Source organism: Eptesicus fuscus, chromosome 12, assembly GCF_027574615.1.
Source record: "Eptesicus fuscus isolate TK198812 chromosome 12, DD_ASM_mEF_20220401, whole genome shotgun sequence".
Classification (NCBI taxonomy): Eukaryota; Metazoa; Chordata; class Mammalia; order Chiroptera; family Vespertilionidae; genus Eptesicus; species Eptesicus fuscus.
This window is the reverse complement of record NC_072484.1, coordinates 63,675,639-63,690,801: the sequence shown is the minus strand read 5'-3', so window position 1 is coordinate 63,690,801 and position 15,163 is coordinate 63,675,639. Positions and strand designations below refer to the sequence as shown.

Here is a 15,163-nt window from a genome sequence, read left to right as displayed (position 1 = left end):
CTCGGGACCCCCTTCTCTGCAACCAGGCAAGCTGCATTACGCCAACGACAGTGCTGATGACTGCAAAGACTATTGCACAAAGCATCACCAGAGGAAACACGGACCAAATACCAAGAAAGCGCACACCTAACTTTAAATGGTCTTCTGAAGGTATAGAGATGGGACTCTAAGAACACGTCTAAGCAAAGGCAAACTGGTGCAACAGAAAAACTTGAGGAAAACTACTGCACTATTAGACTCCTGGACTTAACAAGCATTATAAGTAGCAGGCTCAAAATTCACCAGGCACAGTCGTTTATTGAGCTTTCCCCCAATGTAACAATAGAGGAGGAATAGAGAGAAGTGTGTCTTTTTAAAAATCTCTTCCCATTTCACATTACAGTATCAATATTTATGTAGTCTCCTTTTCATAACAACAATGTTAAAGCTGTAAATAAAAACAAATATCAGAAAACCCCACGAAGAGCATCAGCGCTGTAAACATTCCTCCAGGGCATTCTACACAAAACACTCTCTCACCCGCAACCCACTTCACTGAGCCCAAGGAAACAACACGCCACTTTTCCTCACAGAAGGCCAGCAGGGTTTCAAAGCTTCCTTCTCTCATTTTCCTCTTCGTAAAAACCATGAGAGAAAAAAAAGCACAATAAACCACAAACTATAATTTCACCTTTTCAAGTTCAAGAAATGCTCAGCCTTAGCCTTGGGATTCATACATGTGAACACCTCACTTAAGTTGTTTTCCATCCAGTTTTGAATAGAAAAACACATGGTTAGAACTTTTTGGAAAGTCCAATGTAATTCTTTCTATTTTATTATTTTAACCCATGATTAATTATGAACTCTCCACATATCTTCCTTTGCTTATTTAAAATTATTTATTTAAAATTCTTTTTAAATTGTTTACAATTACTCCTTAAAAAAATTCTACAACACAGATGGGAAGAATACTAAATCAATATTTTATTTCATGGAATCCAGTCAGTGCTTCTAAGTAGAAAAAGTGTATTTCATCATATAGTGCCCTGGCCATCTCTGAAAATAGAACACATTTCCCACTTTCAAACACACCATCTTCCTAACCTAAAAGAAAAAGCATTCTGTTTGTGAAAACGCAAATCTCTCTTCTTACCCCCGCAAAAAAAACAACATCCTTCCCATTTCCACATCACCCTACCTCCTAGCCCAGTGGTTGGCAAACTGCGGCTCGCGAGCCACATGCAGCTCTTTGGCCCCCTTGAGTGTGGCTCTTCCACAAAATACCACGGCCTGGGCGAGTCTATTTTGAAGAAGTGGCGTTAGAAGAAGTTTAAGTTTAAAATATTTGGCTCTCAAAAGAAATTTCAATCGTTGTACTGTTGATATTCGGCTCTGTTGACTAATGAGTTTGCCGACCACTGTCCTAGCCATTTCAAAAACACAATCAAACTTAATGATGATGTCAAGGTGAGTAGGAGGGACTTACAGTTGAAGATGCCCGGAGGTGGATGCTCTGTCACCAGGAGACAGTTCTCTTCATCACTGTTGTCCCCACAGTCGTTCTGTTGGTTACAGACCAGCGAACCAAGATACAAGCATTTACCGCTGGTGCAGGTGAATTTGCACTCTGAAAAGGTACATGAAAGCAGGCAGTAATCAATGCAAGTGTGATACTCTTGAGTTATTTCTTTCTTCCCCATTTGCATTCCATGAGCGTTTGGGAACTCAGTCTACCTGGAGATCCCAGGAAACCGAACTCAGAGAAGGGCTCTCCCAGTAAGGACCTTCCTTCTAGGAAATGCACAGGATAGTGCCCCAGAGGCACTCGAGGGCCTGCCATACATTACTCCCTGCACGTCTCTATCCCACAAAATGAGTAACACAGGTGCTTTCTTCCCAGGACCTGCCAGCAAATGTCATCGTTATGAGGCTCTTATTTTCTTTGAAAAAGTCCGTGGCATTTTTTCATGCCTCCAGCGCTGAGGCTACAGCAGAACTTGGGCGCTCAGGCTTGGTAAACGAAGGCACATACATTTTATTTCCAACTTGTCACTAGATGATGTGAAGCTCTGAGCAAAATATTTAACCTCTTGCCCTAGCTGGTTTGGCTCAGTGGATAGAGCATTGGCCTGTGGACTGAAAGGTCCCGGGTTTAATTTTGGTCAAGGGCACATGCTCGGGTTGTGGGCTCAATCCCCGGTGTGGAGTATGCAGGAGGCAGCCGATCAATGATTCTCTGTGGTCATTGATGTTTCTGTCTCCCTCTCCCTCTTCCCTTCCTTTCTGAAATCAATAGAAGTGTATTGAAAAAAAAAAGAAAGAAAAAATATATTTAACCTCTCTGGTGTTCATTTATCTCTTGTCTAAGAAAAACCAGGTTTGATACCAGGTTTTATAGTATAAAACATGGGAAATAATATGTGCTCTCTGCTTCCTGAGAAGCATCTATGCCAAGGGACAAATTATAGGATGGAAACCAACCCAAATCCCTGCAGGCCACATTGGACATGGGCTCCCTGAACTCTGTACAAATCAATATCAATATTTGAAAATGGAATTTACCGTTATAAACTTTAAAATAAATTTGTAAACTTAACACATCACTATCAATTTAAGCAATTAAGGATAAAGGAGATTACACAATTACATACATGTGGGCACATAAATGTCTATGTGTATCTTACAATAAATGTCTGTGAGCTTTTTCCTAGGAGCACCCACAGAAGCTGGCAGGATTTGCATAGTCCCAGCTCAGTGGACAGCCAGAAGGAAAAAACTCAGGAAAAGTATCCCAAGACCCAACCCCCCAACCCCCCAACCCCCTGAGGCTGACTATCACATCCTCTTAATTTCTCTTTGATTTTATCTGTCCTAGAATGTGGGTGGCAGGCCTGGATCAAGTCCAAAGTCCTTTTGACTTTAAAATTCTGTTATTAAAATAAAAGGCTGGGCATCAACACTCCAACTATACTAAGGACACATAGGGCTGCAAAGAGAATAACTCTTTACCTATTGTAAAGAGACAGAACTTAAATCCTCAAAAGCATTTATTTCTGTGACCCAGTATGAAACATTACAATTCTCCATTTGTTCACATTCTCTTAAAAGAGTATAGAAAAAGACACCAACCACAGCCCCTGACCTGGCTTAGGATAACATGTGAGCATAGACTAAATGCACAGCCACAAGTTCATTGCTAGCTGCACCGTACAGTGTGCTGAGTGCGGTCCAGGCCATGTGGTAAGAGCGCTGCTGAAACCAAACTCTCTCTTCCCATAAAGTGAAAAGATTAAAATCCAGCTGTTTGAAATCACATTTATGAAGTGACTTTTTTTTAACTTAATGGGAAAAAAGGATGTCAAGAAAAGAATGTATCTTCCTTTCTAAAAGAAAGATTGGAGTTCCAATTAATACCAAACATTAAAAGGACGTCAAGCCAAAAACAGGTACTCCTGAAAGTGAAATGTTGATTGGAAAAAAAGGGAATATTAACCTAAACTGAATCAAACTCCAACTAGAAAAATTAACCATTGCTGTGGTTTGAAAGGATCTCATGTTAGATTACCACACTCAAGTTCACGTGGTACTTTTTAAACCAGCAGGGAAATGTAATGGCATTTCCACACCTGACTCATTTCAACTTGTTCAAGAGAGATCCAGTCTAGAGTCACAACATATTTTTAAGGAAATGAATTATGAGATTCATTAATTCACATAATCAGTATTTTAGCCCCTTCTACATTATGTGCCAGGTAGTAAGACATGAAAACACAAAGATGAAAGAACAAGTCCTCTTCAAAGGCCTTACAATATGAATTTTTTAAAAATGTGAGCAGTGACTGATATATTTGCTAACTCCTTCCAAGGACTAATTTCCCTTCTATATATCCTTCACATCTAGAGTGCTGCCCAGCAAGGAACAGGCACATGCTGAATCACATATCTGTTGAATAAATGAGTTATCTAATCCAAGCCTCATAAGAACCCTGTGAAATGATTAGGATAGATATTCTTATTCTCATTTTATAGATGAGAATATTAAGATGCAGAGATTAAGCCAGCCAGCGTGGCTCAGTGGTTGAGTATCTACCTATGAACCAGGAGGTCAGGGTCTGATTCCCGGTTGACACATGGCCAGGTTTTGGGCTCGATCTCCAGTAGGGTGGGTGCAGGAGGCAGCCGATCAATGATTCTCTCTCATCATTGATGTTTCTGTATCTCCTTTTCCCTTCCTTTCTGAAATCAATAAAGATATATTTTTTTAAAAGATGCAGAGATTAAGTAACCACCTATAACTAAACTGCTAATAAATGGCAAAATCCAGATGAGTGTGCAAATTCTCTGCCTCTTTTCTCAGGCTCTGCCCACAGTTGCCTCTCAGTGTCCAAACCTGCTTTCATAAATGTCTAAGATTCATTTGTAATGAGGCTGCCCATTAATGTAACAAAGTTCTCAAAAGAGTTAGTTATTGTAAGCAGGCTTACTATTAGTTGGGACACATTAACAAGGCATATGCTACTGATTTGCTCAGAAAGCTCTTACTCCTTAGACAATGGAAATATCAACATCAACCCGTTGAATTTCAAATTCCTAAAATCTAAATCTTCTCAACCATGATCATTAGCTGAATATCAAACTAAAGGTCTCTCTGTTACATTGTCCCTTGAATCAAAGCTACTAGACTGAAATTTTGAATCTATCAACTTCTTGATGTGATATAGAAAATACTGGGAAATTGCTATAAATTAAGTGGTGAAGATTAATACTAAAGCTAGAATAAAATTTCAGACCAGAGTGAAATGTCTGTCCAAGTTAACATGAGTGGTTAATGTGCCAGTTAATGTTGACAGAGGCAGGTTCCAACTTGATCTGTCTCACCCTGCAAGGCCATCTCTACCACAGGTTGCTATCCAAAAGCCCAGTACATTCAGCCGGTGCATTCAGACATGAGGGGATGGTCCTCTAATAACTAAATTATTGTGATATTTCAAACAAACTAAGAACCCTAGATGAGAGGATCTAACTGGGTCTGCATATTGGAATCACCTGGGCATCTTTCAACATTACGGGTACCTAAGCACCAGCCCAGGCCACTGGCTCTCCCTAAGCTGAGGTACAGCGTGGGCAGTGGGGATTTCTAGAGATCCTTAAAATGCTTCTGATGGGCAGCCAAGATGGAGAACAACTGCCTAGAGAGAAGTACCTAACTCACTCACAGGAAGCCCTCTCTATAGCTAATAGTATTTTATTGGAATGCTTAGTTGGTATTTGCTAATTTACTGAAAAAGAAAAACCAAAACAAAATAGAAACTAAGGTATAATCTCTTTTAAAAATATGTATCTTTTTATTTATTTCAGAGAGGAAGGGAGAGGGAGAGACAGAAACATCAACGACGAGAGAGAATCACTGATCAGCTGCCCCTGCACACCCCACACTGGAGATCGAACCCGCAACCCGGGCATGTGCCCTGGCCGGGAACTGAACCGTGACCTCCTGGTTCATAGGTTGTCACTCAACCACTGAGCCATGAAGGCTGGGCTAAAGTATAATCTCTTAAAATGAGTGGTATTTTGACGATTCCTGGATATAAAACCTGGTTGCTACAGCTCTGTACTGTCAACGGGATACTTCAAAAACTTTGGGCCCTAACCTGTTTGGCTCAGTGGATAGAGCGTCAGCCTGTGGACTGAAGGGTCCCAGGTTCAATTCTGGTCAAGGGCATGTACCTTGGTTGCAGGCACATCCCCGGTAGGGGGTGTAGAGGAGACAGCTGATAGATGTTTCTCTCTCATTGATGTTTCTAACTCTCTATCCCTCTCCCTTCCTCTCTGCAAACAAATCAATAAAATATATATTTTTTAAAAACTTTGGGACCCCAAAACTACATTTGACACGCTAGAGACAGGAAACATCCTCAATGAAGTAAAACACAAGTCAGCGAAAGAAAATAGAATAAAAAAAAGTTTTCTTATTATATTTTGTCCATTATTGTGGAATTTGTTGAGTATTTCTGCCAAGCCAGAAGATGAAGGAAATCAAAGGTTGTTAAATACTAGAAACATTTTGGCTGCAAATTCGTGGCAATTTCAGGTGTATAATATTGGAATGAAATACAAAATGAACAACTCAGGAACCGGTTTTTCCTTCAAGAGCTATAGATTTTATTTTTAAAATTGTAATATTTAAATAACTTTTTTTAAAGTCAGGACCTTCTAAATGAAGAAAATGGCATTTCTTTCTATCATGATTCTCTATGTGATATTCTATGAAAAAACAGAATCAACAATAGATTTACTCTTGGTAATAAAGAATTTTCTCCAAATTTTGGGTCTTCTTTAACTTCAGTGATAAATTTCAGTGACTTTGAATTGTTATAGATTCATAAAATTCACCAGCATAAAATTCTCAGCATTAGCTGAGAGGGCCCTAGAGACAGAGTGGTCCAACCTTTCATGTCAGGGATGAGGGAAGAGTCCAGAGGGAATTTCCTGACTTACCCAAAGCTGGAGAACAAATTCCCTGTAATGGATCATAAAACCCAAGACTTCTACCAAATTGGGAGAAAAAAAATCCTGTTGTCCTAAATGTCATTCTAATTATGTACAAACTATTATTAACCAGTTGGAGTATACTATGTGAGAGAGGAGAAAGGAAAAGAATGATTCAGAGTAAGAAAATCTGCCCTGCCTGCTGTGCCTCAGGTGGTTGGAGAGCTGTCCTGGTCACCCAAAGGTTGTGGGTTGATTCCCGGTCAGGGCACATACCCAGGTGGTGGGTTCGATCCACGGTCGGGGAGCATATGGAAGACAACCAATGGATGTTTCTCTCTCTCTCCCCCTCCCTTCCAATCTCTCTAAAATTAATAAAAGCATATCCTCAGGTGAGGATTAAAAAAAAAAAAGAATAAGAGAATTTTCCAATATTTTGTTACCTTTAAAAAAAGCCATTTAATAGTCCTGAAGCACCCCATCCCGCCCCCCCCCCCCGAAAAAAAGGAATATCTTAAGGTGTTTTGTGAATTCAAAACTTTCATACAAAAAACCATGAAAACATTTGAAGGACAAGTAGCTCAACAATTTGAATATTCTAAACCTAATCCTAGACAGGATTAAAAAATAAACGTTCAATCTTGATTTCCGGGAGAACAAATCTGCATCTGAGAGACCAGAATTAATCCACTTGGTAGAATCAACATTTTATTAGTTAAAAGGCATAAAAAGTACTTGAAAGTCACTAAAAGAGTAGATCTTAAATGTTCTTCCCACAGAAAAAAGAAATAGTAATTAGGTGGCATGATGCAGGTTTTAGCTAACGTTATGGTGGTCATCATTGTACAATATATAAGTGTATCAAATTAACATGTACACCTTAAACTTACACATGTTGTTATATGTCAATTATATCACAATAAAGAGTGTGTAGTGAGGGAGGGAGCCAACAAATAGTTGTTCTCAATTTTTCCTACACTCTTTTTAAATCCTTAGTTTTCACAGATATGATCTCAGTCACAAAATAAAGACCTGTATAGAGTATCACATCACAACTGTAAAATCAGCCATTTTGTGAATTGGCAGACTAGTCTACCACAGCTATTTTTGTTAAAATTCATACAGCAACATCGACTCATTCAGTTCACACTTCTATCATTCACCAACCTCAAAATTGAGATCCTGGCTCCAACATTTCTGACATTAAAACCTAAAACCTACTCTCAGTAATGTACGTACATTGTGAATAACAAAGAAATTAAACCTAGCAATTAACAAACTGTAAGTAAAGAATTAATAGGTTTCTAAAATTAAGATGAATAACTTTACTATAACCAAGGTAAGTTTACATTTCTTAGTGTAGAAATAATATTTTCACTGATTTATATATATATATATACTGCTTACTCGCCTGCAAGATACAAGACTACCTATCATAAAAGTAAAGTTCAATAAAAATGGGAAACTGATTAAAACATAAAAATCATGAACCTACAAATGCAGGGGAGAGGCAGTGTTGTGGGATGGAGGGACTGAGCAGAAAAGAAAAGAAAGAGAACTCATGAACACAGACAACAATGTGGAGATTGCGGGGCAGGTGATGGGGAAAATAAAATAATAAAGTAATTATGAATAGGTTAAAAAAAGAAAGAAATGCAGGGGAAAGGAGAAACACTTTGTGACTGAAGAGAGTTCTAATAACTGGTCACTAAACGGAACTCCAAGCAAATGAGCTGCCAGGGAGACAAGGAACCCAGAGGTTGGTGGTGGGCCCTCACTGGCCCATAGTAGGAGGCATCCCAATGAATCAGAAAGAGAGAAAGATAAATATCACATGATCTCACTCATCTATGGGAAATAATGAACAACATAAACTGATGAACAAAAATAGATCCAGAGACAGAGAAACATCGATCAGACCATCAAACCTCAGAGGGAAGGTACGGGAGGGTGGGGGTAAGGAGGAGAGATCAACCAAAGGACTTGTATGCATGGATATAAGCCTAACCAATGGACACAGACAACAGGGGGGTGAGGGCATGAGTTGGAGGGATGGCGGTGGGGGAGGGGGGGTAATGGGGGAATAAGGACACATATGTAACACCTTAATCAATAAAGAAATTTAAAAAAAAAAGTTGGTGGAAATAAAAAAAAAAAAGAGAGAGAGCCTTTCCTCTTGATTCTCAGAACTCAGAGGACCTGTCACTCTTTTTATCTAAGGGTGCAGTACAATAACATGAAGGCTATCTTAGATACCAATGTTATCAAAAATGAAGAGGGCTCCCCAGATATCTTCCATTTCAGCCTTCAGTGAGGTTGGAATACTGGAGTCATCTTTCCATAAAAGGAGCCAGAATTACAGTATCCAGAAAGTAGTGATTTAGCAAATTATGAAGATAAAGTTTTGAAAATCTTCAGAAATGGAAGATGAATCCTTAAAGCTATTCTTCTCAAATGTCAGCTTTGACAACATATGAATGGCATAAGGAAGATATATGCACATTCTCCTACAGAATTTTTCAATGTAAGAAATACATTTTGAGTAATCTGTAAAAGACTTAATATCTCACATATTATTAGCATTGATCTCCTTAGAAATCTGAGGAGAGATCTGCAGAAGTTGTGTGGGCTCCACCTAATGTCACACAGCGATCTGCATGGCATGCTGGGAGTCGCACTTAAAGACACTGCATCACTAATGATGCTCTCCCATCACTCAAAGAGGAGATTGACTTTCCTGGTCATAAATTTGGAACAAAAGGGAATTTAATTTGAAGGTTTATATTCTGTATAATGAATTAAGTTACCCCGCGAGCATTTAATCAAAGTCATATCTTAAGTGGTGCTATGAAATACTTGTCCTTCAGAAAGATGAATATGACATGATAAAAGGATATTTTCCCATTTAATAAGATTAACATAGAAGAGCCTCCCATTGGAGATAGTAATAAAAAAAATTTAAAAACTCAATCCATTTTATGACATGGCTTATCGCTCCCATTGTGGTGCTGATTTGGGTTCTGAAAAGATTTTAATATGTCTGAAATTCTCTGAGAACCATAAGTGAAAAAGTCCAAGGTACTTTCAGACTTTAGACTTCAAGTGCTAAAACTACCCTTTATAGCAGCTTTAAAAACTGCCCAACTTTCAACAACGCACCACCAGGCATTTCAAAACTCAGTCAAGTCCTTTCGGACTTGAATTAGAAAAATAGCAGTTTCTTTACTATGTTTAAAGTCAATGAATGAATAACTTTGAGCCCAAGGACTAATACACGCGGACATTTTTTAAAATGTGTGTGTATGAAAGGTCCAAGGTCAATGGGTTTGTACAAAGGAAAAGAAACACCCGTGTAACCAGCACATTGGTCAAGATACAGAAAGACACGCAGGGAGGTGGGGGGATGTTTCCTGGGGCGTTCCAGCTTTCATGTTAACAGAACGCCGCTCCCTGCTACGGGAAAGCAAGACTGAGGGGCCAGGCATCCAGTCGTGAAGGGCCTTGTATGCCTTGCTGAGGACTGTTAGTGGCTCTCCATATTCTATAGGTTTTAAACAAATGTATTTGAATGTAATGGTAGCCGGACAGTATCGAGCATTTAATATGCATTCATCAAGACTACTCCGTGAGTTGGCTCCACTGAGTAAGCAGCATAAATCACAAAACCCAACGAGAGTTTTAAGTTATCTACCAGCAGATAGCCTCTCCATGAGCAGCTGAGGTAAAGAGGTTATGAGGCCCATAAATGGATGCACTGGTGTTTTACCGCACAAAACTGGGCCCCCACGTGGGCACCACAGGGGTGAAAAGATGACTTTTTAAAAAAACTTTTAATTTTGTCCTTATCTCTTAGCTACTCTTTCAGTTTTGTTTTCATGCATATCTGGATTATTTTTCAGATATATTTTCCACTACAAAAATGTTCCATTTAATTCTATCTACTTTGCTGCTGAAGTCTTCATCAATGTAGTTACCCAGGCCTCATCTTACTAGACTGCTTATGACACAACATTCATTAAATCTTTGTTAAATAAACCAATGAAGAGAAGTAAAACCTTGTTGGGTGGTTCTTATAGGAACCACTATTAACTACTAATATTCTTTGAGCAAAGAACTTTTTCTCTAACTGAACAAATAGCCTCACGAGGTAAACTAGAAACAGAAAGAAAACTCAAATATATTATTAGCAAATTACATATAAGATTTTTAAGACAAATAACTAGTTAAAATTATTAGCCAAAATCGTTTTTTAATTACCTGTGGCCTTCATGTATGAAATCATTCTCTCTCTCATCTTCAATGTCATAAATATTTAGGCTTTTCCATCTGTCCCTCCCACTCATTTGGCCTAATTCCTAAATCACAATGATCTCTCTCAGTGCAGCCACCATGTGTTTTAGAGAGAAACCCCACTGTCTGGCTAAAGCATTGGACTGTTTATTCTGGGAACAGCCAGCTCCTTCCCTCACAGCTTCAAGCGCCCTGAGAACTGGGTATGGACACTGAGTTCCCCACCTGTCTTAGATTTTAATGTCTGCAAACAAGCCTGGGAGCCAGGTAGCAAGGCAAGTATTTACTGACTCATGCTGTTGCTGACCCAGTCTTGTCCTCAAGTTGATCACAGCTCGATATTTTTTCCTATTTGGAGAAAAACTGCCTCAGTTTTGTTTTTTTGTTTTTCATTTTTTTGTGTTGTGTGGTTTGTTTTGTTTTGTGTTTGTGTGTGTGTGTGTGTGTGTGTATTTTGTTGTTGTTTTGTTTTTTGTGGGTTTTTTTTTTTTTTGTTAATCCTCACTCAAGGATACTTTTCCATCGATCTTTTAGAGAGAGTGGAACAGAGAGGGGAAGACAGAGAGAAACATCCACGTGAAAGAAACACATCAACTGGTTGCCTCCTGCATGTGCCCGACCAGGGCCCAGGCTGGGAGGAGCCTGCAACCAAGGTGTGTGCCCTTGACCAGAATTGAACCTGGGACCCTTTGGTCTGCAGGCTGACGCTCTATCCACTGAGCCAAACCGGCTAGGGCCTGCCTAAGTTTCTTGCCTTGAGCCTTCCATGGCTGCCTGCTTGGGAGTCTCCACTGTCACACACACTCTTTATAAAATGTCCCTTCTTGAAAAGGTTTACCTTCTGCGACTTCTACAAAAATCTAACCTCAACGTGTGACAGGGAGCCAGCTACATAAACTCCTGTGCTCCCTGTCTCCTTTAGCCAACCACACGGACATTTTGAGATGGTATCTTTATGCTTTTTTAATGGATATTAGGATGTTCTACTGTACGGCGAATGTTCCTTGCCCCAAACAAGGAAGGATCGCTACCTATTTTTTTGTCTTACTTCTCCACTGGTTCTTTAGAAGCCCTTCTTTGCACCCTCCAATAAGCTTCCCAGGTTAAGCCCTATTCAGCCCTCCTGTCATCCAGAACAAGCTGATGCTCTCACCATTCACACCCTTGAACATGGTGCCACATCCAGACAAGTCTCAAAGCTCCCTCACAACACAGATGGCCCTAGAGACACTAAGGGATGTTGGCAGATAGAGCTGTCTCTTCATCTCTTAGAGGGAGAGCTTCAGGTACTTAAAATAATGGCGTTTGGTTTCCGCAACTAATCAAAGTTGAGACCAGGAATCAATGTGGGCGAAAAGCCATTCCCATGTATTCCTTACAATGCTATACGCTAGAGGGAGGAAAGACAGAGAGGCCTTCTTGGTTATCAGCAGGAGGCTCTCACTGATCTAGGACCAATCCTGCTTTGGGCAGGAGAGATGTAGGACCCTCTAGCCCTGCATTCCACTTCCATCCATGGTCACTGTTTTGTTAGAGAAAATGACATATTTCTGAAACTTAGACCAGGTTAGAATCTCAAGTTCCACAAGGAAAAAAAATTTTTTTTTTGCCCTAAACATGCTCATTTAGGTCTTCATGAAGAATAGTACCTTGGGCTAATTAAGAATTTCCTGAATTCCTTTGCCTATCTAGCCAATAACCAAAAAGAGACTATTTCTGCTGAACCTTAATTTGATTATAAGCAGGACCAGGGTCTTAAAACCCATCCTGCTCAATGGAACACGAGCTGATAAAATTTTTATCTTCTGAAATTAACAATTCCTCTTTCTGCTCAATTCTTCCCAGAGGGTACCCCCAGTTGGGAGCTTGCTCCATGTGTGGTATGACCTGATGACCCAGCACCACCCTGATGGGCACAGTGGTCACCAGGGGACAAATGACCACTATGGAAAACTCATGTTTGCCTTTAATGCTGAAGTTAACCCCCTTTTATTTTGTTCTGTCATTAGTGGAGATAGAAGTAACTGGCCTAACTTAAATAACCATCCTCGAACATGCTGCTGAGGTTACTCTTTAGCTTTCTCATCTCCAAATTCTAACTTGCTATATTTATCCACAGTACTGAAGGAGTAAATACACTAAATGGACATGGAGTTGAGTTCTTATTCTATTTCATAGCCCAAAAGGGAGGTTTTCTCAGTACTATTTCTGTAAACAAATTTCTAAAACAACAATAATAATTAAAATAGAGACAAATGTGACATAGAATCTGAGTCCTAAAACACACACTAAAACCAAATTCACAAAAAATACAAACCAAAGTAATTTTTCTTTATATTCAAATATAACAAAGCACCCTATTTAAAATGTAACCCTCAGCCGAAGCCGGTTTGGCTCAGTGGATAGAGCGTCGGCCTGTGGACTGAAAGGTCCCAGGTTCGATTCCGGTCAAGGGCATGTACATTGGTTGCGGGCACATCCCCGGTAGGGGGTGTGCAGGAGGCAGCTGGTCGATGTTTCTCTCTCATTGATGTTTCTAACTCTCTGTTCCCTCTCCCTTCCTCTCTGTAAAAAATCAATAAAATATATTAAAATGTAACCCTCCATACCCATGTCCAAGACTCCCTATTTACATTCCTTGCTTACTTATTTCTATAGCACTTAACTTTTAATAAATCATAAAATTAACTTTTTGTTTTGTTTACTGTCTCCTATCACTGGATTGTAAGTTCACCTAAATGTCCGGAATTTTTACAGAATTGTTTCTTTCCTGAGGACTAGAACAATATCTGGCATGTAACAGGTTCTCAAAAAGTATTTGCTGAATGAAGAAAAGTTTATTCTATAAATTGTTATGTCTAAATCACACGCAAATACCATGCCATTCTTCTACTTGAAATCCTTCAACAGATTTCCATCACCTTCAGAATATAGTCCATGTTAGGTAGGCATATTAAGTTTCTTCCTCCTAATGTGGTCCTGACCATCTTTCCCACCTTATTTCCCAACTCCTCTATATATCACGCTGGAAGCCTTACACACCAAAACATTCTCAAGCACACACGACTTCCCATCATTGTGCCCTGATGCACACTATTTCTCCTGTCTGCAGAGACTTGCCCCTCCTTACTTGACAAATGCCTACTGACCTTTCTGCATTAAAAAAAAAAAAGTGTCATGTCTGTAAAGCCTTCCCCATCCTTTCCATTCCCATCCACAATTAAATATTGCTGCTTCTATGTTCCCATGGCAACCTGTGCATCTCTCCAGTACAGCACTTGTCACGTTGCTGTCATTATTTGTCTGTCTCGCCCACTGGTGAGATCTCTTGAGCTCAGAACACGTGACAGATTTGTATGCCCAGTGTCTAGCATAGTAGGTGATTAATAATTGCTTCCACTAAAATTGAATCAAACACATTGGGAGGAGGGGAAGAGAGAAGTGCAGTTTGGGGTTCAGTTTTTTCTTCCCCTTACAAATGAAGTCTGCTTCATTTGCTTTCACCACACACTATCTACACAGATACACAAGCCAGAGAGAAAGACGTAAAAAGAACAGTACAGGCTTCACTACACTGGTTCTAGGTTGAGCCAGAAGGGCCCATTTGCCTTTGTTAATTCAAACTATTAAGGCTGAGTAAGTCAGACAAACTAGTCTCTACTACCTGTCCAAATTAGGAAGCAGTAAACACTAGAAGATAATTACGTGTAGGTATGTGTCACACAGAGAAAATTATACAAAGGAGTTGTAAAATGCCGATGATCACAGGCTTCCTATGAGAACACATGAGAGGGAACCACATGAACAGGACTTTCTGCAGCTCTTCATGTCCACACATTGGAAACAGCCACCAAGAACTCCTGTAGACACATGTGTGTGGGTCAGCAAAAAGAAATGCAGACAGAGAAGTGCATGTGAACACTCATGGACACAGCCTCTCAGATCATTGAAGCAGGTGAGTCGGAGCTGAATGGGAAATGTAGTAAATGAGGCTTTTCCGAAGTCTCCTTCAAATCAGAAACTTGTTTCCACAAATGCCAAAAATCGCCAGAGTTCTAGACCAATGGTGACTCACTATGCTTACACCAATATCAACGACATTATTAAAAAAGGCTTCTGGACACCAATAGCATGATAGGCATTTGCTTATCAATCCTGAATAGTAGGTAAAATTATGCCGAGCCAGTGAAAACTGCTGCGATCAACCAGGGGGGTTGCTCAACTCCTCAGGCTGCTACTAATAACTCCAGAGCCACACTCTTTTTCCAGAGTAATCTTTTAACTTCTGGTTAGTGGAGGCCATGTTACCAAGGTTGGGCTGCAAGCACCTGCAGCCCACAGTCTTGCACGAGCCAATCAAAAGAGAAATGTGAACCTGTTATAGCTAGGACAGTTGTACCTACAG

At 39.8% G+C, this 15,163-nt stretch overlaps 1 protein-coding gene across 1 annotated transcript in view; it reads right to left on the bottom strand.

Moving 5' to 3' along the window:
• LDLRAD4 (low density lipoprotein receptor class A domain containing 4) overlaps positions 1-15,163 on the bottom strand; it is a 329,032-nt gene that overhangs the window by 163,140 nt on the left and 150,729 nt on the right. Inside the window, exon 4 of the mRNA XM_054724317.1 lies at positions 1,466-1,606. Coding sequence (XP_054580292.1) covers positions 1,466-1,606 — 141 coding nt within the window. The remainder of the gene's footprint in view (positions 1-1,465; positions 1,607-15,163) is intronic.